The sequence below is a fragment of the Ochotona curzoniae genome, unplaced genomic scaffold, assembly GCF_017591425.1.
Source record: "Ochotona curzoniae isolate NIBS_2020 unplaced genomic scaffold, NIBS_Ocur_1.0 scaffold_4701, whole genome shotgun sequence".
Classification (NCBI taxonomy): Eukaryota; Metazoa; Chordata; class Mammalia; order Lagomorpha; family Ochotonidae; genus Ochotona; species Ochotona curzoniae.
Window position 1 is genome coordinate 69,487,279 of NW_024467122.1, and position 26,234 is coordinate 69,513,512.

At 45.2% G+C, this 26,234-nt stretch overlaps 1 protein-coding gene across 1 annotated transcript; it reads right to left on the bottom strand.

Moving 5' to 3' along the window:
• Positions 1-388: 388 nt before the first annotated feature.
• On the bottom strand, positions 389-24,382 carry INTS14 (integrator complex subunit 14). The gene is made up of 12 exons (XM_040970174.1): positions 24,126-24,382; positions 21,043-21,310; positions 19,274-19,381; positions 15,422-15,577; positions 14,256-14,374; positions 13,410-13,552; positions 12,042-12,134; positions 10,330-10,474; positions 8,877-9,010; positions 4,522-4,640; positions 2,469-2,534; positions 389-743 (listed from the first exon to the last, which is right to left on the bottom strand). The coding sequence occupies exons 2-12, from the start codon at positions 21,262-21,264 to the stop codon at positions 492-494; spliced, it is 1,557 nt and encodes a 518-aa protein (XP_040826108.1). The 5' UTR covers positions 21,265-21,310; positions 24,126-24,382; the 3' UTR covers positions 389-491.
• Positions 24,383-26,234: the final 1,852 nt, after the last annotated feature.

The window sequence follows — 26,234 nt, forward strand, 5'->3', positions numbered from 1 at the left end:
TTTTCATTTTTTAAAAAAGGAAATAGGGATCATTTATTTACACATGTGGTTAAAGTTTCAAGTCTGGAACTCAATCATACAGAGGTGCTTAAGGGTGCCCACACTTGGTGGTGTTGATTTGTACTCTGCAAGCTCCAGGCAGTGTGGATGGCTGTGCATCCCAAGGACAGAAGTTTGAAAATGTCTTCGGTTACAGAGCTGCGTTCAGTGTGCCCTGTGCTCATCTGTCATTCAAGCGTCTCAGGAAATGTGTCCATCCCCAGAGCGACAGCTGTCCCTGTGTCCGTCCCTGAGCAACAGCTGTCCTTTGGGTTTTAAGGCTCTGGGAAGCTAGCACCCTTGAAGCCTTCTCAATTTTTCCAACCAGCAAGTGGTAGTTCTGGGGGAGTCTTAGAGAGGCTCCTGGGTGGCTGTTTTAGGGGTGACCATCCTGGAATGGTTTTTACTCATTTTCAACTGATAGGAAAAAAGTTGGCTTCAAAAGGCCAGCTTTACATCCTTTCAGTGCTGCTCCCAGAGAAGTCTGTGTGCAGAGGTGTGATGTTGTGGTCATAGGCAGCGTACTCGGAGGTGCCCGTGCTGGCCAGCTTGAGCTGCTGGGCAGCATGGGTCAGCTGGAAGGCAGCGTCGGGGTGGGCCGTGTCGGGCAGCAGCGTGCACTCCCTCTCCAGCATGTCAGCCACCCCCTTGAGCAGGTCCAGGAATCCGAAGGCCAGAGCGGCCTTTCGTAAACGGTTCAGCTCCTGAAAGCAGACAGACACTGATGTTCTGAAGCCTTTTCTCGGCACCCTGAGGACTTGGCTGGACACAAGGCCTCCTGAGCTTTAGGGAGTGCTTTCACATATGCACAACATTGTGGGGCTTTATTCGTTTACCTGAGAGCTCCTGTTTGCTCTCCTGTGTGAGCAGCAGGGACCCCCAACTACTGAAGCGGTCACCACTGTCTCCCAAGGCGTGTGACAGTGGCTGGTAGTAGGCTGAAGCCATGAACCCAGGCACCACGATAGGGCTGTGGGTATTGCAGGTATCCTAACTGCTGTGCCAAATGCCCAGCCCCGAGATGTAGATGCCAAAACAAAGTGTGAGATGACTGGGACGTGGTTCCTCTGCAGGTGGCCAGCTGCTTGGACCAAGAAGATAGCCCACTCAAGCACAAGTGGTAGCATTCCTGGTTAATGAATATCTGCTGTCAAACACGGTGGCAGGCCCACTGCATACATTTAACTTAACTACAAGGAGGGTGCTTTCCCTCTGTTACTCGGAAATGGAAAGGGCGTGCACTAAATCTCAGAGATCACTTGGTCCTCTGGGGCCTCTCTGATGGGATCTCAGGCTCTGGTACTGCACATGTTGAGAGGAGGTAACCACAAAAGGCCAGGCAGTGGATGAAGCAGACAGACACGAAGTGCCCGCCAGCCTCTTGGTGTGGGATCTGAGGGTGACCCATTTGGTGTCCCCTGCAGGGGCTGATGCAGTCAGATGCCAGAGGTCCTTCCTAGCTCCACTGTGTGTAGGATTATAGCCAAGCTGAGGTGAGGAAAGGGTTTTCTGGCTATGTCTCTACCGTTGTCTGAGAAGTGACAAGTTCAGAAGGCTGAAATACCAGCATAGTCGTGTAAGCACACTGCCTTGAACAGGAAGCTGGCAGTCATATGTAGAGAGCTCAGCAGGGACAGATGGGGACAGCAGCCAAGGAAGGGCCTATGTGGATGATGGATTCCAGCTAGGGACGGGCCGGGCTGGTTGCAACTTGGCATTGAGCTCTGATGAAAGTTGCCTTTGCTTGATTTGTCAGCTTGCTCATGATTGGGTTTGGAGACCGTGCCACAGCTAATGAGATTATACCCAGACAGAGCAGTATTGTGTGTTCTCTGGGAAGAGTTGGTAGCCCTAGCCCGAGGTTGCCACCTGCATGTGCCACATTTAGCAAGATTAGCAAACTAGGACACAAAGAACAACACAGCTCACCTTACACTGTACTTAATTTCAGCCAGATTCCAGAAACAAGTAAGGAGTCTAACTATGCCCTCCCTTGTAACTTCCTTGGCTTCTCTAAAGGTTCAGGATTGAGTCGGGATGATTCAAGAGGGCCCTCCTCTTTGCAAGCCCTGAGTGTGTAGCTTGAGAAGTCATTCTGGAAGTGGCTTCTCCAGTACAGTGAGAATGCTTTGGGCAGCTGAAGCACTTAGCAGTGGTAGGGAGAGTTGAGGGCTTCCAGCTGCTTCCCTTCAGCCCCTCATGGCAGTGCCTTGCCATGTACATACCCACGCCCTCATAAACACGCCCAGTGCTTGCATTCTAGGGCAGCAATAGCCAATCATGTCCACTGCTTTTACTGATAGCAAAACTGGGGCCCAAGACACACATCTCTCATCCCTGGCCATGTTCACGCTGCTACCTCACATGCTTGTTGGAGTGATCAGTTATTCTGACCACACCCTCTTCCACTATAACACTGACAACCTCACCTTGTAGAATGTCTGTGTTTTCTCAGGTAGTTTCCTTGCATTTCTTAAAATCTTCTGTACATCTGTCTGTGAGGAACAAAAAAAAGGATTCAGTCTGAGAAGGCTGTGGTACGAAGGGAAGCTGCACACAGGGAAGCCTCTAGATGTTTAAGAAATGAAAATGAGAACAGAACAGCTGAGAATCGTTCTGAGTTAATGTTGGCCTTCTGTTTGGCATTAGTAAAGCAAAACCCTCCTTCAACAGGAAAAGAGATTACCTTGTCTCATAAAAACACACTCAATAAACCCCACACATCTTTAGCCAGGTGGTTTTCTTTATAAGAAAGCCAAGATCCTTCAATGGGGAAGCACAGTACTAGACCATGCCAGGAAATGGACAGTCTACAGATAAAAGAAGCTGAACACTTACAACCCACACACCGTCAGCATAAAGAAGATAAACAAATGGCCAATAAGCTCAAGAAAAGATGTACAGCAGCACTAGTCATTAGGGAAATGCACATAAAGTGACATTCCCTAGGATGAGATGCCTGTAATATTCTAAAAATAGCCAAGAAAGCAAAGTATTGGTGAAGATGTGAAAGCTGGTGAGAATATGGGGAAAATGGAACATTTCTGCACTGTTGGTGTGGCTGCTGTGAGAATGTTCCTCAGTAAGTTAAAGGTAGAATTGCTCCATGACCCAGCATGTCATGCACTTCCATTCTTATGTATGTGTCCCAAAGCACTGAACACAGGTTTAACAAGATTTATACACAAATCTTTGTAACAGTGTTACTCACAATAGCCAAAAGGTAGAAGCAATCTTGATGCCCCTCAACTGAATGGGTAAACAAAATGTCACTATGTATACATAAGACAACACCCAACAGAATAAGGAGTAAAGTACTGACATGCTGTCACGAGAATGAAAACATGATGTTAAAGGGAAAAAAGTCAGGGACCAAAGGCCGTTAATTACATGATTCACTGACAGGAATGCTCTAGAATAGGTAAATCTGGCGAGACAAGAGATTAATGGCTGCTGGGGCCTGGGAGAAGAAAGGAATGTGGAATGACTTGTATAACATTAGTTTGGGCTGATTAAAATATTCTGGAATTAGACAGTGCTGATGGTGGCAGAACGCTGTGAAATGTTGCAAATGTCACTGAATCATATGCTTTAAAATGGTACATTTTGTGTGTGTTTCATAAAAATGCATACTGAGGATCAAATTTGAAAAATGATTTAAGAAAAATTCACTTCTAACTGATGATAGAAGTGGCTCTAATGCTTTTTCTGCCTAGCAAGTGATGGCAGGAAAGGACTGAGAAGCCTGGCCCTCGTGTCCATGGCCACATGTGGAAGGGGGCCTGCCCTGTCGTCAGAGGCTACTCTGGCTGCCAGCAGACCCCCTGCCTCTTCTCCTTTGGCTTACGTTGGATTCACTGGAGGATTGAATGCAGAAAATGTCCCTGTGTCTGTTGTCTGCAGGCAGCACTCCCGGGGAACCATGTTACTGTCTTTCCATGAGAGTGTTCCCACGGGCTCCCCAGGCAGTGCTGTGGCTGGGATGGAAGAAAGAGCCACACGAAGACGCCTGAAGCTTCCTCCAAAACTGTTGTGACAGATAATCTGTAATATATTCAAGGCCTCATCATGGGAAGAATACCACACTCCATGCCAGGCAGGCATGCTGCTCCAGAAGGACAAATTTCCTTTGGTCAGACTGAAAGACTGCACTGTCCCCAGGTTTCCTTTTTGACCTTGGCAGCCGGAAGGTCAGGGCCAAACTGCTCCAACACAGTGCTCATTCCTGCCCCGGCTCCCTGGCCCAATTATCTCTTTTCCTTTCAGGCTTCTTATTGCTCTAAATCTTATTAAAAGCGATTTGTTATATACTTGTTTTACTGAAGGCCATCTCAAATCCTTTTTGGAAATAATGACAAACACTAGAAATAAATGAATTACTAAGTTTCAAAGGAAAGGAAAATTAAATCAAAGCACCTGCCCACTGGCGTGTCCCAGCGCCTCCTCTCCCCGGTGGAAAGCGAGCATGCAAGGGTGAGTTACCTGCAGGCCACTTGGTTTGATCCAGACGGTCACGTTCTGGGCGTAACTGCGCTTGTTTTTGGGCTGCAGGGGGAATGGGCTCTTGTTGTCATCTTCACCATATGGGTTTTCTTTCGCATCTTAAAGGAAAAAGACAGGCTTTAAATGACACCTAGCAAAATACAATTACATTTCTGGACAGGCTAGCCGCTCTTTGAACCCCTAAATCTTTGTGACCCATTTTCTCATTAGTTCTGAAAACTCATTACCTTTCATCAGGTTCTCAGTTCAGTGAAGCCTTTCTTCCTAACTGGAAAGCACCTTAATGTTCTTAAAGAAACAAGCTTCACTTTACCTACTTCATAAGATCAGAGCAAATGAAACAAATACATATGAGATTACAAGGCTTGTTTAAAAAACAGACATACTGAAACTCTGTACCGTATAGCCTGGGGGCTATCCACCTGAACCTTTCCTCAGTCCCTCACCTGTACTGTCTAATGTGGCAGCCACAAACTCCTGAGCATTTAACATGTGGCTAGCTGAACTGAATTTTAAATCTTAATTTTTAAAATTATATTTAAATGTCAATAATTGTGGCCCTAGATCATACAGGTTAAAGTGTTAAAAAAAATTAAAAGGTGGAGCTGGCACTGTGGCACAGTGCGTTAAGCCACAACTGCAGTGCTGGCTCTGCAGTGCCTGTTTGAGTCCTGAGTGTTCTGCTTCCAGTCCAGCCACCTGTTAGAGCACATGGGAAAGCAGCTGGTGAGGGCTCAAGTACTTGTGCCCCTGCCACTCATGTGGGAGATTTGGATGTAGCTCCTCACTCCTGGCTTTGGCCCCCAAGCCCCAGAGTGAACCACTGGACAGAAGATCTCTTTCTGTTACTTCACCTTTCAAACTAAATCTTTAAAAAAAAAAAAAGAAAGAAAATTAATAGAAAATTATATATGGAACCAAATTAAGAAAAAAGGACTGGGAAGAAATACCCTAGCTTATAGCATATGAGTTCACTGGTTCCAGAGATTTAAAGCCAGTTTGGCATTCTTTTCTATCTTTTTTTTTTTTTTTTTAGTTTAAAAGACAGAGATACACAGAAAGAGAGAGATCTTCCATCTGCTGGTTCACTCCTCAAGTGGATGCAATGGCTGGAGATGAGCTGATCTGAAACTAGGAACCAGGAGCCAAGACCAGGTGCCCATATGGGATCCTGGTGCTTACAAGGTGAGGATTTAGCCACTGACCCATTGTGCCAGGCCCAACCAGTTTGGCTTTATAGCAACATGGATAAATGGAATGCTTGCACATGCTTTTTGAGCCAATGTAATACTACCACAACCTACAATGTACATGACAGTCTAATGGCTCATTTTACCCTTCTTACCACCTTCTGAGGCAGACAGAGGCCAGAGAGCCTGGGCCTCTTGTCCACAAGTTCATGTTGAAAACTGGAATTCAACTAAGTTTTTGAGTCACATGTTCTCTATCAATGCACCCTGCCTCCCAGTAACACCAAAAATACCGTGCAACTCTCTAATCATACTTCTACTCATTGCTGTCTACTCACTTGCTACTCAACCTTTTCTTGGGCTGAACTCCTACAGTCCTCTCCCACACTGAAAAAATATGAGCTGTAAAATGGAGAGGGCCCAGTGAATGCCCAGCAAAATGAATTAGAACACCAAGGTACAAAGAGGATCCATGGTACAGAGAAAACAGGCCAAGGTCAAAGGCTGAGAGGTTGGGAGGCACTAGATGCTCAGCTGCAGCACTGGCAGCAAGAACAGAGAGCAGAGCAATGCTTTACAACCCTGAGGGAAAATGCTTCCAACCTAGAACGCACGATCAGACCCAACTCATCAAGGGAGTGTAAAGAACAGTCAAGTCACTTCCCAACAGGCAAGATTTCTACACATTTCCTTCCCACGTACCCCTCCTTTTTAGGAGTCATGCAACAGGGTTTTCAGAAAAATGTGAAGGAGACTCAGGATGGCACTTTGCAAATGGCCTGGAGAGTATCCAGTGTGCCTGGGAGACGGGAAGATACGGTACGACTCTAAGTTCCCTAAGAGAAACACAGGAACTGACAAAATACTACAAATGAAGTGTCAGGTATTTGGAAAACAAGCAAACGAAAAAGGCAGTAACTAGGACTGGGCCAGGGGACAAAAAGTTGAAAATCAAAGGAATCACAGCTTGTTTCAGGTATAACTAACATTTACATCACCTAACAAGGACTAAATCCTGATCCTACAACAACAACAATAAAATTCTAACTATATTGGGAGGACTGAAGTAGGCAATATCTGCTGCTTGTGTAGTGTCTGGGATATGATGGGATTTAGAGAGCTTTCAGTAGTGACAACTCAATCTAATAAATATTATCAAGTTATGTATGTACATATGTAATTTATATACTTATTTTGAAATGTAAGTGAATATCAAAAGAAGCAAGTGTTGAAAGTATCTCTAGGAATAGAATTAGGCAGAGAAGGGATGGTAGAACAATGGTTTTTTTTTTTTTAACATGATTTATTTATTTGAAAGACAGAGTTAAAACAGAGAGATGGAGAGACATAGGTCTTCCATCATTGGTTTACTCTCTAAATGGCTGCAACAGCCGAGGTCAGGAGCCAGGACCACCTTTGGCATCTCTCATGTGGGTGCAGGGGTCCAAACACCCCGGCCACCATCTGCTGCTTTCCCAAACACATCAACAGGGAAGCTGGATTGGAAGTGGTGAAGCCAGGACATGAGTTGGTGCCCATATGTGATGTTGGCACTGCATTCAGTGGGTTTAACTTGTTATACCACAACACCAGTTCCTAGCAGTGTTGCTTTCATGTTTGTTTTAAAAGCGGCAGCTTTTATTACTATGTGTTATGATCATAAGGCCAATCCTAAGATTGTTGTGAGTGTTAAATGAGATGGCATGTTTCCTTGTGTTCAGCACAATGCCTGGCATTCAGTTCAATAGAATGTAAGGCATGGGGCTGGTGCCATGGTGTTGCAGGTCAATTCCTTTACCAGCCCAGCAAATTCCTCTTTCTCTTCACAAGCTGGTTAGGGTCCTTCCTCTGTGAAGATTTTCCTAAGGCCTCTGGACAGAGCTGAGTTCAGCTGGATCCTCTAGGCTAACCCTAACTCTGTGTCAGTCTGTTCTTCTACCTTCCAACTATACCTACAGTAACTCCAGCTAAAGCTTTTGCCACCTAGGCCTGCCACAAAAAAGGTTGCTTGGTAGATGTCCCTGAAACGGAAATGAGTTCAAATGAGTCAAGGATGACTCTGCAGTTGGAGTACTGAAAAGTATTGGAACCCTCAATCAAAAGGAGTAGGAAAATCAGAACACTTTAAAGAGAAAAGGGGGAAAGACAATCGTTTCTGTTAAAACCATGCCGAATCTGAGGCCAGTGGAATATTCATGTCGGAAAAGACCCAACTCAAAACTGGAGACATGATATGTAAATTTCAAGGAAAGGTCAGGTGGGAGTACCAGATCTGGGACATTTCAAACTGTTACAGCTGATGAAAGAACCAAGACAGAGGGCCTGGTATGGTAGCCTGGCAGCTAAAGTCCTTTCCTTATAAGCGCTGGGATCCCAAATGGGCACCAGTTCTAATCCTGGCAGCCCTGCTTCCCATCCAGCTCCCTGCTTGTGGCCTGGGAAAGCAGTTGAGGATGGCCTAAAGCCTTGGGACCCTACACCTGCTCAGGAGACCCAGGAGAAATTCCTTGCTCCTTGCTTTGGATCAGCTCAGCTCCAGCTGTTGCGGCCACTTGGGGAGTGATACAAGAGATGGAAGATCTTCTTCTCTGTCTCTCCTCCTCTCTGTATATCTGCCTTTCCAATAAAAATACAATCTTAAAAAAAAAAAAGAACCAAGACAGAGTAAGAACCCAAGAGCAGAGGCAAAGAACACCATGGAAACTGATGCAAGAAGGAAAAAAACACAAGAAGGTAAGAGAAAGAAGTTGTCAAAGAAAAAGTAGCAGAAACAATGTCAGGAAGGTTAAGGGAAAACAGCTTCAAGAAGGAGGGGAGGCTAAATACTAATCCAGGGATGACTAGGGACTACTTAGATTGAAAATAAGATGAAAATAGGATATTTAAAAAAATGTTTCTGGGAGTAGATTCTCACTCTAAACACTGAAGAGTTTCTATTGATTTAGTGCAGTCTAAATGTCTGCATCCTGCGGGTTGTGAACGTTGATCACACAATAGGCTCTTTCGGAGCTCTCCACGTACAGGTCCAACATCAGAATCCACAGCACACCGGGGAGCCCAGGCTGCCCTACCCACTGCCAGACACATTCAGAACATTAGAGAGAAGATAAAGTTGAGACAAGCAAAATCAGATCTTGGTTATACCTGAAATAGGACCCAGCTGTGCCATCTTCCCTAGCCACGGGAGAGGTTCTGGGCCAGGCTCAAAAAGAGACATCATGAGGTTTGATTTCTTCTTGCTGTCAGCTTGGGAGTAGAGCATTCCATGCCATTCAGGACTACATGGAGAGAAGATGGAAGATCAGAAGAATATTAAGCCTGGATTGGTCAAGTTCAATAAGTCTAATCTGTGGTGGGTTTTCTTTTTCCCCTTCTCTTGAACTTCAGCTTTGAAATTTACATTGCATTTACCAAGGCCAAACATTAAACCTCAAAATACATACCGCTGTTAACTGCTATTGCTATTCCTCATAAATGTTTATTATTCAGGTGAAATTATGCACCCAAGGAAGTCACAGTCTTAAGAGAAAACCAAGAATAGCAAGTAGTCCCAGGGGTGCTGGTGAGCAGGAAGGGCTCTGATCTGCAGGTCTTCCCTTCCAGCTGCCTCGTGGACTCATGCACAGGGGCACCAGTCCAGGGAGCCTTTCTCACACTAGGCACAAGGCCACCACCTTGTTAGGTCAGAAACACCCTATTTTCAGCTTCTCAAAGGGCCTCAGGTGGTTCTCATAATTGGAGCCACTACAAGTACTTGGAGTGCCAAGAAAAACAGAGACCAGTAAGAATTGCATCTTTCCTTTCTGGATTAGGTAATTACAACTCAAACAGAAATGCAGCCATGCTTCTTCTGATGAAGCTGAACTTGTCCATCTTCTAGACCAGTCCTAGGCCATGGCCAGAGGTGTTCAGTCAGTCATCTCCTCTGTTCTAACAACAGGCAGCACAGAAAGGGAAGCAATCATTTTTGCAGATTTCAAGATTTCAGAGGATGGAGAAGCTAGAAGGGCTTCCCTCACAGAGAGAGAACCCAGCACAGCAAAGCTACAGACTCTGGGGTTCAGAACACATAGGTAAGCATCCTTGCTCTTTCATTTATGAGCCTTGTGACCGTGGGGAAGGTCCTTGTCCTCTCCAAATCTTACAGTGTTCTCATCTACAAAACAGAGTTCATGTTGATTCTTCCTGCCACAGGGAAAGGGTGGGCAGAGTGCCTGGAAGCAGCTGGCACATGGGAAGATGCTGAACGTTACTGCACTGTTTTCATTGAGCACCACTTGCTCATCTTACAAATGAAGAGTCTGTGATTTCTGCTTGTGATCCTACTGCAAGTTAGTACTGTGGTTACACAGAGTCCAGATGCTGTAAATGCGGTAAGAGAAAGCATATACCATAAAAGCAATGTAATTCAAAGACCAGTCCCTTCTTAGTCTGGGGGATGTCTCACAGAACAGGTTAGAAGGTCATGGCTAGTGGACAGGGTGTGGCCAGGAAAGAAAAATGGAGATGTTCCTCTCTCCAGAAATGGCTGTGCAGTGCTTCACTTTGGGAACCGAGTTTCCATTTCATTCAACAAAATGTAAACAATCTTTCCTACCCTAATTGAACAATCGCCACCATTCCTTCCACTTTGAGGCTCCCATGGAGCAGGACACAGAAGTTGGGTATTTTGCCTGCAATCTGGTTGGCTGAATTTTCATCTTCGTTGTCGTCAGCGATGCCAGGACCCACCTCATCACCCTCTGTAAAAAGAAGAAACAGGCCAGGCTGATTTTGGCCACAAAAGTTGCAGATTTGACTACACCTTTGGCTGTTTGCAATCTTGGAAGGAAAGTGTACAGAGTTGTAAAAGAATATTGTAATAAATAGAAAAAAGCTATCCTAGCTCTTCAAGTTCATATAAACCATTTTTCAGGTATCATATGAATTTCCTTTATAGAAAGCATTCAGAATAGGCAGATTTATATAGAGAAACAGGATATTTGTAGCTATCTGGGGATGGGGAAATGGAGGACTGGAGATTAAGGCAGGGTTATTATTGGAATGATGAAAAAGTTCTAGAACTGATTGTGGTGATGGGAGCACAACTAAAATGTAATAAAAGCTGCTTAATTATCAAGTTGTTTTTTTCAAAAGCTTATACATTGTAGAGCAAAAGAGTTTCTTCTTCAACAAGAATAATTTGCCCTGTTTACTTAGCATTCAACAATCCTTAAAACATTGCCCTGGCCTGGTGTGATAGCCTAGCAGCTAAATCCTCATCTTGTATGTACCAGGATCCCATATGGGTGTGCTGGTTGTGTCCTGGCTGCTCCACCTCCTATCCAGCTCCCTGCCTGTGGCTTGGAAAGGCAGTGGAGAATGGCCCAAAGCCTTGGGACCCAGCACTCATGTGGGAGACCTGGAAGAAGTTCCTGGCTCCTAGTTTTGGATCAGCTCAGCTCTGGCCTTTGTGGTCCCTTGGGGAGTGAACCAGCGGATGGAAGCGCTTTCTCTCTGTAAATCTGACTTTCCAATAAAAATAAATAAATATTTTTTAAAATAAAATAAAACATGATTCTATTTTCCTTCCAATATTTTTCTTCCAATTATTCTCTTATGACCTTAGAAATAAGAGTAAGTTGGTTATTCTCTGAGAATAACAAGGCAAATTACAGACACAGCCACCTGTGGGAATCCAGCACGTTCTGTGACTATGTGATTGAGTGGTTACTGGATGCTCAACAGTCCAACCAAGAAAATGTGGGAGTAAAACAGAAATGATCATAATTCAGTAAGTGGAAATCAGACTGACTACAACAACCTCTTGGAGGGTACTGATAAACAGAGGGTAGATGGTCGTCAGCCCAGAACAGAGAAAAAGAGAATCTCAAACAGCTGGGGCATCACATCCTCTAGAGATGCTAAATTTGGGGATGTGATATGACAGCACATGCAGAGTTATACTTTAAAGTAGTGAGGACTTGCCACAACCTAGATCTATGCATTCTTTGAAAAATATCTAATGAATATCTACTACGTGCTTGACATTAGTGGAACAAAGGATAAGTGTGGCTCTTCTCCCTGGTAGAGCTGCATTTGACTCCCACATTTATTTGGTGGCTACACTATGCTGGGAAAGTCAGAGTTCTGGATGAAGAACTAGACATTCTTATCTCTAAAGAGGACCTCCATTGGAACTGCACAAGCCAATGTATCATAAAATACCTATCAGAATGTTCAAGATGAGTTCTCCTGCTATCTAATGTGTAAGACTAACTAGACAGTGGGATAGTTCACATCTGTCCGTGGAATGGGGAGAGAACTTACCTTTGTTAAGTGCTATGGGTAACACTAAATGTCTGGACAGAACAGGGGGACTTGAAATATCAGCTATATCAATAAATCCCACTATTTCCAAATCTGAAAGGAAGGAATCAACATAGAATTAATTCACAGTATGGGAAAGTACATTGTTGTCTATGTGTTCGATTTCATAAACACACTGAATAGGAGGGGGTTTCAAATATAAAGACTGATAAATTTGTTAAAATTTTTTTGTGGATAACTCAAATAGTTATTTTGGGTAGATCATGAAGTAATAATTATCTTTCACTTAATGAATTTTATATGATAAATCAAGTAAACTTCATTTTTATGAGACTAGTTCCCAACCAAGACAAAAACCTTAAAAGATCAAATCCCTTTGTATCAGATGTTGATGCCAACAGAGGGCATCAGTCACACACATTTCCATAAAAACTTAATCCAATCTTCCCAGAAAGTTAAGCTATTACACTGAAAAATGTTATTCTGAGAAATAGATACATTCGCTACAAAACCAAGATAAACAGTCTAATGGCAGCAATTCCTTTGCCTTACAGAAGCTATACTGACGACCAGAAGTATTTTTTGAATCTAATATGAATACAAAATAAAAGTTACACTCAAAAGGATTTTAACTTTTTTTCTTACTCTATAAATATATAAGTACAAAAGCTTGGACAACACTAGAAATTGTAAAAAAAAAAAAATCCATAAAAGTAAATTTATTTTATTAAATTGCTTTTCACTCATTTCTCTAAGCAAATTAAGACTTATGTTCTCAAGATAATTTTAAAAAGATCAGAATCATGGTGAATACAATGTAATTCTAACAAATTAGCAAATGTGCTTGAGACATGCTGCCTTCACCTCTCTTGGTGACTAACAAATGAATCAGCCCAAGCACCAGGTATTCAGAAAGTCCATGGAAAGCCAAGTGAAAAGACAGGGCTAGACCAGGATCGCAGGAGAGCTGAGTGCCTGCCAGGTTGATCCAACTAAGACCAGAGGAAACGACTCTGCAGTCGCACAGCAAGCATCGCACAGCTGTTAGTCCAGCAGTAATCCTTTACAGATGTCTCTAGTATCACTTTTAAGAACCATCTCCAGGATTTCAATGCTAGTGAGTACAGCATGGTTTCTAACTCTAATAATTTGTAGATCTAATGATCTATGACTGGAGATGAACCTCAGCAGAATAGATCAATTCTCTCCCATCTTTTAAGTAATATATCCTGCAATGCAATAACAGCACCCTAGATCACAGTATACCTTCCTTTCACCTCATCTAGGTGGAGGACAGGGTAAAAGCCTCGGGTTAGAAGAAAGCAACGATAACAGAAAAACTAAGAAGTTTGTTTCAAAAAACAGTACCTGTATTAATGACTTTCGGTATAGGATCAATTTCTTCATCTATAACAAAAGGCTCTGGCCTGGGGAAAACCTGCACATCCGCTGTCAGGTGGCCACACTTGAGAACAGCATGGAAAGGTGTATATGCCAGATCTATCAGTTTTCTGGAATATGATGGTCAATGTTAATATGATACAAGCAATTTTTCCAAGATGCAAAGTGCTTTCCCTTTAAGTTGGTGCTAAACCTAGGATAAAATCATCTGAGGTACAGAACAAAATCTGCACATGGCTTTGATTCTTTTTAAAAATTAATTTATTTGAGACTGACAGAACTCTCATCTTTTGGTTCACTTTCCAAAAACGTGCTATGCCTAGGACCAGGCCAGGAATGAGGCTGGCAAGTAGGAGCTCAGTCCAGGTCTGCCCTGGGAGTCAAATGTCTGCCTCCCAGGGCCTGCCTTGGTAGGAAGCTGGAATCAGTGCAGTCACGTGGGAAACTCAGGCACCACAATGTGGAATGCAGGTGACTTAGCTGCTATACCAAATGCCTGCCTCAAATTTCACATTTTTGGTGGCATTTCATTTATGAAAAATCCAACAGCAAGGTAACTCTGGGAATTGCAAAGTCACTATCGGAAAACTCAGTATCTGCAGCCTATTTTTTAGAAATAGATTTAGGCATGCTCAGTTGAAAATGGATCAAACTTTATAAAATCATTACTAATAGTCATTTTATCAGAGAAAAGTACAATTGGGGGGGGGGGGAGGAGGAATAATCCAAAATAGTGAAATAGATATTCCTGCTAGATGTCAAATTTATGATACTGGATTGTAAAAAGGCAAATAACTCAAAGAATATACTCACCCAAACATAGACTGTACATTTTTTAAGCACAAGGGGCCATCAATGGTGAAAATTTGCCCTTCACCATTGTTTAAATCGATGAGACGTTCGAGGCATTCCAAAGAATCCGTGCTCTGAAGCTACAAAGCAAAACGGATAACCCCTTTAAAATGGCACAAAATGCCAGCTGACTCTCCGAATACCAAGGACATGGCCATCATAACAACACGGGTCATAAACGACAGATTTGTTTTAAACAACCAATATGAGAAGGAAATAACTGTAGCAATTTGACCCAAGGTTACACAGGAAGAATGTCCTGTAAATGACACGACTACAGCTATCCCATTCCAAAGCAGTTTTCCAGATTCTACAGCTAGCACGACACAACATCTTCCCTCCAGAGTGTTTATAATGTCTTTTGGTAAGAACTGTCCTTACCTACATTTAACAGAGAAAGCAATTATGGTGCAGAAAGGTTAAATTACTTTACCAAATAAATGGGAAACCCTAGTAATCTAACAACAAACACCAGTCATTATTTTACCTGAAAAAATCAAAAGCGTACCTCTGTCAACATTTCCACTGATAGACTTAAGAATTTCTAAATAAGGCAAATAAACGAACTCCAAAAGAACATCTCACTCCTTCTGTGCTTGTTGTTAAGACGGACAATCAGTCTGTTTCCAAAATGGGCAACACTGAAATTTCAGTCTTTTCAAATAAAACGTGGTAGGAGCCAGAACAGTGGAGTAGCAGGTAAAACCACTGCCTGCAGCAGCAGCATCCCATACAGGTGCTGGCTGCACCACTTCCAGTTCAGCTCCCTGCTCATGTGCCTGGGAAACGGGAAAATGGCCCAAGTGCTTGGGTCCCTGCACCCATGTGGGAAACTGGAAGAAGATCCCTGGCTCATGGCTTCAGCCGGGCCCAACCCTTGCCCTTGGGGCCATTTTGGGAGTGAACCAGTGGATGGAGGATCTTTCTATATATAACCTAGCCTTACAAATAAATAAAATAAAATCTTAAATATATATATGTATATATATTAAAAGCTCAGCTGAAAACAATGTTTGCAGAATACAATGTTCAAGTATATACAATAAAGTAACTGAGTATACTAAAAAGTAAACTGAACCCTACAATCTACCTAATCAAGCTAAAAAGAACTTAGTAAACAGCATTACCTCCTCCAGATTTGCCATGCACATGATGTACAACTTCGATGGGAAAGGAAAAGGTAGTGGGAACCTGTTGCTTTCACTTCTTTGATTGTGGGTAGCTAGGGAATGCCGCAACGACCCTCTACCAATGCCAAGACAGCCATCCGTCACCAGGACAACCTGTTCGCAGACAGAGAGGAGGTATGCTACATTACATGAAACAATTCAATTGAGCAATGTTTTCACTGCTAGAAAGAGGCAAGAGGGAGCTTTGTGCAGGAAGTTCAGTATCTTTATGACAGTAGTGGTTGCAGAAGAGCATGTATTTGTCCACACTCGGTGGGGTTGCATGGAGGCATAACAGACTAATCCTCTGTCCATAACGCTCGCATCCCAGACAGGGGCTGTGTCGTGTTCCAGCTGCTGCATTTCTGATCCAGTTCCTTGCTAGTGGCCTGGGAAAGCAGCAGAGGATGGCTCAAGTCCTTGGGTCCCTGCACACGTGTGGGAGACCTAGAGGAAGCTCTTGGCTTCCAATCAGCTTGGCTCTGGCAGTTGCAGCAATCTGGGGAGTGAACCAGCAGATGGAAGACCGAGCTTTCTCCTTTTCTCTGTAGCTCTGCCTTTCTACTAAAAATAAGTAAATCAGATTTTAATTTTTATTGAAAAGGCAGATTTCTAGGGAGAAGGAGACCTAGAGAGAAAGATCTTCCATTTGTGGGTTCACTCCCCACGTGGCTGCAATGGCCAGAGCTGGGCCAATCCAAAGATAGGAGCCAGGAGCCTCGTCTGGGATATTCCCATGTGCGCACAGGATCCCACCCTCCTCTGCCCTCCCAGGGCATAAGCAGGGAACTAGATGGCAAGTAGAGCAGTTGGGATGCACCCATATGGGATCCTGGCACCAGCAAAGTGAGGGTTTAGCCACTGAGCCATTGCACCAGCCCCAACAAAATAAATCTTTAAAAAAAAAATGAGTTGGGTACTTAAAATCTATGCATTTTTACTCTATCCATCTAATTAAACTTTTTTTTAAAAAAGGCTTATTTTTTAATTGCTTAAAAAAGGGATAAAAATATTTATAACTTATACTTAATAGTATTAAAAGTAGCACTCCATTTCTTCCATAAAGATGTTCCTAGGTAGTGCTACCACAGAGACTGGAGTTAGGACACAGGAGGTGGAACCACCAGTGGAGACATCCCATCCCATACTGGAAGGCTGGCACGAGTCCTGCATGTTTTTTATTGGAAAGTTGGCTATACAGAGATAAGAGACAGAGAGGAAAGATCTTCTGTCTGATGATTCACTCCCCAAGTGGCCACAATGCCAGAGCTGAGCTGATCCAAAGCCAGGAGCCAGGAGCCTCTTACGGGTGTCCCTTGTGTGTGCAGGGTCCCAAGGCTTTGGGCCATCCTCGACTGCTTTCCCAGGCCAGAAGCAGGGAGCTGGATGGGAAGTGGGGCTGCTAGGACACAAAGCAGAGGCCATATGGGATCCCAGAGCATGCAAGGTGAGGACTTTAGTCACTAGGCTACTGCCCTGGGCCCCTCAATGTTCTTGTTGAAGCAGATGATGGCCCAAGTGCTTGGGCCCCTGCAGCCCATGTGGGAAGCCTACATGGAGTGCCAGGCCAGCTGTTGCAGCCATTTGTGAAGCCAATTAGTGGATAGTAGATCTCTTTCTGTCTCCCCCTTTTTCTCTGTCACTCTACCTTTCACATAAATAAACCTTAAAAGAACAAAAATGTACCACCACGGAAGTCAGAATGTAGCCAGTTGATTTTCAAGCTGACACACTCTATTCCTAGTCAACTAAAATGACATCTGCTTTAAAAATATTTGTATAGGGGCATGCACTATGGCATATCAGGCAAAGCTGCTGCTTGGGCTGCCCACTTCCCATATCACAGCGCTGGTTCAAGTCCTGTCTCCTCCACTTCCAAATCAGCTTCCTGGTAATGTCTGCTGGAGGCAGCGGATGATGACTGGACTTGGCGCCCCCTCCACATGTGAGAGACCTGGATGGAGTAACGGGCTCTGTGTTCCAGGTTGGCTTATCCCTGGCTGTGGTGGGGTAGGATAGAATATCCCTCTCGTCTCCTTCTCCAGCACTCTGCCTTTCAAATAAATAAATAAATAGCATACCAATAACAGATAGTAGTTGCAAAATCATTTTCCTCTTCCACATTGCTTTCGGACTTCCAGGAAGTCAGGAAGACAAACAGAGGATTAGTTTTGCTCTTTCTAGCCTAGTCAGTAACTTAGTCATAGGCCACAAGACTGGCGTTTACTTCTTTAAAAAAATTTTTTTAAATTTTTATATTTATTTATTTATTTAGGCATTTATTTCTAAAGCTCAAGAATGTTTCTTAGGGGTCAGCATTATGGCACAGCAGGTGAAGCCTTCTGCTATGTGACACCAGCATCACCAGTTGGAGTCCTGGCTGCTCCATTTCTGATCTAGCTGCCTGCGAAAGGCCTGAGAAAAGCAGTGGAAGATGACCCAAGTGCTTGGGACCCTGCACCTACATGGGAGACCTGGAAGAATCTCGTGGCTCCTGCTTTCAGCCTGGCCTAGAGCCAGCCACTGACGCCATTTGGGGAGTGAACCAATGGATGAAAGAATTCCCTGTGTCCCACTTTCCCTCTTCCTCTCTCTGATAACTCGGAGTCCCAAATAAATAAATATTTTTTAAAAGAATGCTTCTTGGGCCCAGCGGCGTGGCCTAGTGGCTAAAGTCCTCGCCTTGAGCGCACCAGGATCCCATATGGGCGCCAGTTCTAATCCCGGCAGCTCCATTTCCCATCCAGCTCCCTGCTTGTGGCCTGGGGAAGCAGTTGAGGACGGCCCAAAGCCTTGGGACCCTGCACCCGTGTCAGAGACCTGGAGGAAGTTCCTGGCTCCTGGCTTTGGATTGGCACCGCACCGGCCGTTGCAGCCATTTGGGGAGTGAATCATCGGACGGAAGATCTTCTCTGTCTCTCTTCCTCTCTGTATATCTGACTTCGTAATGAAAATAAAAATAAATCTTAATGTTTAGTAATAATAATAATCTGGTGATGTCACTGGCACTTCTGAAGAATCCTGTTTGATCTTCTGATAGAAGTCACTGATCGGAGCCAGCAAACTGAGGCCCACATGTAGCCCAACTGCTGCTGTGTAAATAAAGTTTAACTTGAACACACCCAGGCCTTTCCATTTACTTATTTGAAAGGTTGCTTTCCTGCTGTAATAGTAGGGTTACCACAAAAATCTACAAAACCTAAAACAAACAAAGGCCAACTTTTGTTTTCAGACCACTATGACTTTCTTTTTCTTTTAGGAATGTGTCTTTTTTCCTTCTTCAAAATACGCTGCTTATCACAAATTTCCAGTTCCCCTTGCTTGTTACTATCTGGCTCCAGCCGGATGCTAACTAGGGCTCCGATTCTAGGACATTCCCACACCTCCCTTTCCAGACAGCCCGGGCCTGAGATGGGGCAGAGCCCGCTGGACCAAGGCTGTGCTGAGATGATGAAGACAGAATGCTGCACGGGAGCTTACATTCTACTTGTCAAAATTACAACCACCCCCTCCAGGGAGCACAGTTCTGAAACTATTGTGAGTCCTCTGTGTTTTACACAGATAGTACTAGCCTGGGCAGATGCTTTCCTTCAGGCATAATTTTCTCACTTTTCGAGCACATTGAAGTGATTTAGATTAGATTAGTGAGATGTGATTGGAGTGGTTCAGTGCTGCCTTAAAAAGATACCAGTAGCATAAAATGTGGCTTGTAACAATGACAACATGTGCTGTGTCGGAGCCTGAAGAAACTCGGGGCACTTCAGCTGTGTTTAACTTAAGGGCAATAAAACAGAATTGATCCTTCCTTACCTGGCAAGGAATCGCACCACCCCACTCTTGCTGGACGATGTTGCACACACCAACCAAGGCAGACTCCAAACAGGTTTTGTCATAATCATCCATATTACTTAGCGCTTCCTTATTGAATGAAAGCAAATGTGGGCTGTTATTCTTCATTATTTTCATTTTTTCTCAGAAAACATCACTGTTCCAAGTAGGAATGTCATGCAGGATATGGTGTTTCAGAACGTCTCAGAGCATGCCTTATTAAAATCAAACAGCGGAACCGGTCTCCTCAGCTACCCCGATGATTGAAGAGCGTCCCCTCACCTGGTCCTCTTACCAAGCGAGAATTACAAGTCTACTACTTACACCTTCTTTTTTTTTGAAAGATTTATTTATTTTTTTATTGGAAAGGCAAATATACAGAGAGGAGGAAAGACAGAGAGGAAGATCTTCTGTACAATGGTTCACTCTCCAAGTGGCTGCAACTGAGCCAATCTGAAGCCAGGAGCCAGGAGCTTCTTCTGGGTTTCTCACTTCGGTGCAGGGTCCCAAGGCTTTGGGCCATCCTTGACTGCTTTCCCACAGGCAGGGAGCTGGATGGGAAGTGGAGCTGCCGGGATTAGAACTGGTGCCCATATGGGATCCCGGGTGTTCCAGGCAAGGACTTTAACCACTAAGCTATCACACTGGCCCTACTTACACCTTCTTAAGTGGACACTGAAGGAAAAATCTTCTATGAAGAACTCCTAAACATATTATAAAAATAATGAGAACATTGACTGAATAATAACTGTGTCCAAAACACAATTCTTGATACTTCATTTGTATTTCATCTTTGTGACAACAATCTAAGATACAGACTAGTAACCCCCTTTTTATGCGAGGAAACACGACAGAGGAAGACTGAGTACCTCTCCCGGGTCTCGTGAGCCGAGGTGGCGGAGCCTAGGTCCGAACCCAGGCAGTCTGCCTCCTGTCATAAGCGTTACTGCTCGATCCTCGCAGAGCGATTCTTTACCTTTCAGAAGTGCTACTGTCCAAAAAGCTTGCTTATAAGGAAGCCAGCACAATGATGAAGACACTTTTGAGGGGCTTAACATGTAGGAGATGATGCTTAAAAAAAAAAATTCAAACTTCCTTGATTTTTCATTTCTAAATAGCCCAACCATCATTAAACTACTCTTTTTAATTCCACAAATACTCAGGGAACACTCACGGGGGCCAAGACTATTTTAGCCACTGGGGGAAATATACATGAACTAGAGATGCTGCCGGAGAGTAGATTCTTGGGCTCATCAGAGAAAACATCTCTGGAATTTAATACCTGTTGGTTAAGGTTTAACAATTATAATTTCTTGGGATCTGTAAATCAAAGCAATCTCTTGGGAAGAAAATAACATTTTGAATTACTCTACAATAAATGTTTTCATAAGAAAGGGCTATTTTTCCATTTCTTCAAGTTTTTTTTTTTTCATTTCTTCAAGATTTAAAGAGAAAAGGAAATTGTTGAACATTAAGACCCTGAACTTGAGGGAATGGAGCACCAAATGCCTGCCTTTCCACAAGGAATCTCAAAAAGCCATGAAAACGAGGAAATGCCACATAGCTTTAACCCACAGTTCTGCCAGAGAAAGAGACCTGAACCCTGCTGGTGGGGAACCCACGTAAGAAGCACCTATTGATTTCTTATTAAATATTTCTGAGTTCTAGAAAGTCAGTATGATATTAAAAGCGATTTAACTTCTAATACATTTAGGCCTTTATACATACAATAACTGAACTCCTTTGTGTACCTGTAGGGTGTTATAGTCTCGCGTGAAGGGGACCATCAGCTCCCAGAGGGACGAAAACACCACCAAGGCCGTGAATTCAAGCTTGTAATTTGTGGCCATGTGCTCAAACAGCATCGTCAAGCCATGGGCTGCTAGGTGCTTCCGCTGGTACTCCTCGGAGCCCTCGATGGACACGGGCCGGGTCATGGAGAGAGAGACGTCCATTACTACCACTGTCGGCATGGTGACAGAGGATTCCCGCGTGTCCAACCGGGATGCGAACACAGTCCTACCGACGGAGAAATGTTGTAGAAGGTAAATAAGGTTTCCCATGTCATGAAGAGAAAAACATTTTTTTTTTCCCCACTAATTTTTAAACCAGTTTCTCAGAAGTGAGTGGAGGCAAATCCTACCTGAATGGAAGTGAGGGAGCTTTTCAGAGAATTCCACAATGGAAAGCAAGCAGCTTAGCTCACTGTGAGGACCGGCCTTAGCATCAGTCGTGCAGTGGCCATCAGTCACGGGCCACAGTGAGTCACCCCACTGGGTGGGTGGGGAAACATTAAATTCAGGTTGACTTTCTCACTTTCAACTTTCATGCAATACAATATAATACACACTCCTACAACAGTTCCCCAACACTTAACTTACTGGAGGATATTTCTATTTGTCATATGCTGGTGTATTTAACAACTATTTTCTTCTGGCACTTTCGGTATCTTAAGCAATACAACAGTACTAACACGAATGTTTCTTTTGTTACACGGTACATTTTTCAAAAGAAAACAAATGTAAAACACACAAGTAGAAGAACTGGGAAAGTCATAATGCAAATTAGACGAAGCTGGAAGTCATTAAGCAAACAAAACAGACTCAGGCTCAGCAGGACTCACTGTACACAGAGCAAAGTGAAAGAACATGTACAAAAGCTGGAATTGTCTCATGAAATATGCAGAAAAGTAAAAATGCAGAAATGGAGGAAGCAGAGTTGTCTTTTTTTTTTTTTAATTAGAACTGAGAATCAGCATGTAGAAAATATTTCTGTGCTCAAAACAAAAAGACCTAGTGAGGATACAGCTTGCAAAGTACAAGTCTCTTGGCATAATGAAATATCAAAAGGCAAAAGAATGACATGTGGATATCAGAAATACATAAATGTAAAATTTACCTCAAGAGGCAGAGAGAAGAGTGAGGGAGACAAGAGGGCCCTCCCTTTGGCTGGTTAATTCCCCAAATGCCTGCAACAGCCAGGACTGCCCTGGACTGAAGCTGGGCTAAACTCAACCCAGGCCCTTCATGTAAGTGACAGGAATGCAAGGGCTTGAGCCATCGCCTGCTGTCACGGTCCCTGCTGGCAGGAAGCTAGATTTGGGAGCCATAGCCAGGAATCGAACCCAGGCACTCTGCCATGGGTGTCTTAACCACTAAGCCAAATGCTCACTCCATATTGGAAATGCTTATGTAAAGAATGCAGAAAACTTGTTTGGAAAGATGACATGTATACACTGATAACAGCTTCATAAAATCATATTGTATTCATTGTATACAATTAAGAAGATTTCAGGGGGCATAAGCAAGTTAGAAATTTAACACCCAGCATTTTCGTTCTGGGGAATTCATTTAAAAAAAAAATTTCACCGTGGCCAGACTATTTGTTTTAGTACAGTACCCAACTACAAATGCATGGTATTCTAAAAGTCCACCCGCAGGTAGGCTGTGAGGAACTCAGAACATAACCAGTCATTGAAACAATGTTACCGATGCGGGCAAGGAGGTCAGGACAAACAGAAAAAGCCTTTCACTACCCAATGGTGTGAAATATTGTTATGTTTCATGTATCCAACATCATTAAAGCTCAAATGGAGTGGGGTGAGGTTACTTTTCCAGCCAAAGGAGTCAAAACATTTCACCATTTTGATAGGAAAAAAATAAAATATATTTCGTGGTCCCAATGTGTGCTAAATGAAAGTCACCCTAGCAACGTCACACCAAACACCAACACTGCGCAGCACAGGATACCCTGGTGTTTGCCTTGACACCAGCCTCTCAAGTGTGGCTGGCAGGTTACAGTTCCTGCACTCAAAAGGATCCAGCGGCTGTGGCCCTCTGCTTTGCTGCAGCCTTGACATAAACTTCAGGCCATTCACCTGCATCCCACTTTGATCACTAGTCCTCTGTTACCATCCTTATTTGCAGCTGCTTGGCTGTGTGGGCTAAGAAGCCCAAGTGACCAAGCTGTCCAAACTAAAACCATGTCCAGGGACTAATGTTTTGGCAGGGTGGGTCTGTGGTTTCAGCATTCCATAGCAACAATAGTTAAGGGTCCCAGCCACTCCACTTCCCATCCAGCTCCCTGCTTATGTTCCTGGGACAACAGCAGAGGATGGCCTAAGTGCATGGGACCCTGCACCTATGTAGGAGACCCCCAGAAAGCTCTGGACTCCTGGCCAGTCCTGGCCATTGCAGCCATTTGGGGAGTGAAGCAATAGATGGAAGATCTCTCTCTCCCTGTCTTTCCTTCTCTCTGTAAATCTGCCTTTCAAATAAAAGTAAATTAATTTTTAAAAGCCTTCCTGTCTGAGGGTATGAGGGTTTCTTGCAGAGTTAAATGCACATGGGAGCTTAGATGGATCAACTTGATACTATATTGGTCACACGGTCTTCTTTACTTCCAATAAGGACGCATTTGTGTCCACTCCCAGGGGTAGTGGTGACCAGGTGGCGGGAGCGCTCCGATCATGAGCAGAGGAGTCAAAGAAGGAGCTCAATGTTCCTGATGACCCACTCTGGCAGGCCAGGTCTCATTTTTTAAAAATACAACGGCTCGCTGCCCACTAGGCTAAGCCATCTGGTAAGAAGTCACCGGAGCTGAGTGCCCTCGGCCCACCCCGGTGGGCATGCAGCTGGAGCTGCAGCCAAGTCTCTGTCTTCCTTCCCAAGCTCAGCCTCTCCGTGGGAAGAGACCCCTCGCCATCTGATCTGATGTAGTTAGAACGACTCCCAGGGTCCCTCCCGAGTTCTCAGCTCCAACTTCGCCTCTAGACACCCCACCCCACCTGCAGATGTTCCCCGCACGGTGAACATCTGCAGAATATACTTTTTACCTCGGAAATCAATGCAACACTGTTGCGATCTGGAAGTCCAGCACGGGAACACGGGGTGGGGCGGGCGGACTCGTGTCACGCGGAACTGGAGACCCCGCTGCAGGCTCCGGGTGTGATGGGAAGCCGGCGGCAGGCCCCGCGCTCTCCAACCCGGGAGCTGGCCCTCAGGGCACGGCGAGCCAGCCGGGTGCTGGCGCCTGCACCCCGGCCTCCTTCACACCCACAGCCCCAGCCGGCAGTGCGGGCCCGGAGCCCATCGCAGGTCACAGTCCGTCCGCTTAAACTTTCCGTGCGCGCGCCACAGCCGGAACTAGAGGGCCGCGCGACACAAGGGAAGCGGGCCGGGCGCCCGGCTGGGCGGGGCTTCGCGGGGCTCGGCGGGGCCGTGGCGCGGCCGGGCCGCCAGGGGGCGCGCGTGCGTCGCAGCGCCCGTGCGTCGCAGCGCCCGTCGCCGCCCTCGCCCTGCGCGCCTCGCTCCCTGCAGGACCCGGCACCTCGTGTTGGCGGCGCGGGGAGCGGGTCCTGCGCTGACGCCGGGACTGTGTGGCCGCTTCACGCTCCTGTCCCGTCACCTCCTCGCACCTAGTCAGCCTCATCCCTCATGGCCTCAAGTAGGCGACAGATTCATTTTTCTCCTCTTAAAAAAAAAATTAGTTTTGGCTGAGGAGGGCTCCTGCCTAAGCCCTGTGTCTTTCTTGGCTAGCTTGGCCCCGCCTTGCTTGGCTACTCTTTCTTTAAGGCAAAGTTACTTTAGTTCCCTCAAGGCTGAGGGGTTGGTCCGCAGCCATGGCCAGTTGGTAAGACCCTGGAGAGAGCCACAGGCGACAGCCTGCCCAACGTGAGGAGGCTTGAATGGGTGCCAGCCAGCCCCTGGGCAGTTAGGGGTCAGACAGTAATAGTGTCCTCCACGTAGGCGCCCAGTGGGAACAGACGAGCGAGACGCGTGGTGGGACCTGGCAGGAGGGCGCTTGGAACTCAGCAGCCAAATGCACCTGCCGTTTCACAGCCTGTTCTCTGGGACAGTGTGGGCCGGGGAGCCTCACTCTCCGTTCTTTCCTGTCTTCTCTCTTCAAATCAGAGAAAAGAACGCGTCTGGCTCCCGGGAGAGCTTCGCCAGTCTTGGGGTCCAGAGAGCTCCCTGTTGGCGTGGGAACTCTCCCAAGCCTGTCTGGTTCCACCGTCTGAGGACCCTGTTGGTCTTTGAGCAGGCACGGGGCTCTAGGTAAGTAGGGCTGCAACCTGCTGCCTTGGCCATGGTGTCTGGGGCTGGGTAGGGGCCTCCTCCAGCTTCTCCCCAGGTGTGGCTGTCTGTGACACAGGCTTACTGTTCTCCTGGTAGCCTCAGCTCAGTGGCCGGGATCTTACTAACCTAGCCCTGAAAACGGAAATTGATTTGTTTGCTCAGAAGTGGTCAGATCTTGGTGATCTCATTCTTGTCAATCACAAAGCTTTTAGGAATATTTGGGAGGTCTAAAGATTCAGGTATTAAAACCGGTGATAAAAATAGACCCACCAAGAGATCTGTGTCACTCAGGGCAATTATTCAGAGTGTTGATATTTCCCCCCCTCCTTAGTGGGGGCCAATTAAACAAATCAGAAGTTGGTTCGGTGAATATCAAATCCAAACCCATCAGCACAGAGGTGGGACAGAGAGCTTAAGGAGCTGTCTTGCAAAAGCCGTGGCTGGTTGATGGATTTGTTTGCTCCACACAGGAGGCCCTCAACACGTTTCCACACACACGTTAAGGGAAATCGATGAATAGCTTTTTAAAGCGTAATCTCCCCTCTCTTTTATTATTTTTTTCTCTGCCTTGAAATACTGAACTGTGGTCGTGCAGGCTTTGGAAGGGCCTGTGGTTTGATGCTCAGTCTGGCAGACTCATGGCTGGTGACAAACACCAGGGCACTTCACAGGGGTTTGGCACTGGGGGCTCCAAGGGGTGGTCCTGAACCCCAAGTGTCATGGAGCATACACGTGTTGAAAAGTGCACGTGCCCAGGCCCCGCTAACTGAGGTGCAATTCTGGGGCTTGCTGCCTGGAGATCTCTGTTGCCAAGTTCCCACAATGATTTGCCATTGGTGGAGATGAAAGTTAAGGAGAAACACACC

Coding starts and splice junctions, on each gene's coding strand:
- INTS14 (XM_040970174.1), bottom strand. CDS start 21,264: ATGCCGACAGTGGTAGTAATGGACGTCTCTCTCTCCATGACCCGGCCC. Junction 12,135..13,409: donor ACCGAAAGTCATTAATACAG/GTACTGTTTTTT, acceptor CCTTCCTTTCAG/ATTTGGAAATAGTGGGATTT. Junction 4,641..8,876: donor ACAGCTGGGTCCTATTTCAG/GTATAACCAAGA, acceptor TTTTCCTTTAAG/ATGCGAAAGAAAACCCATAT.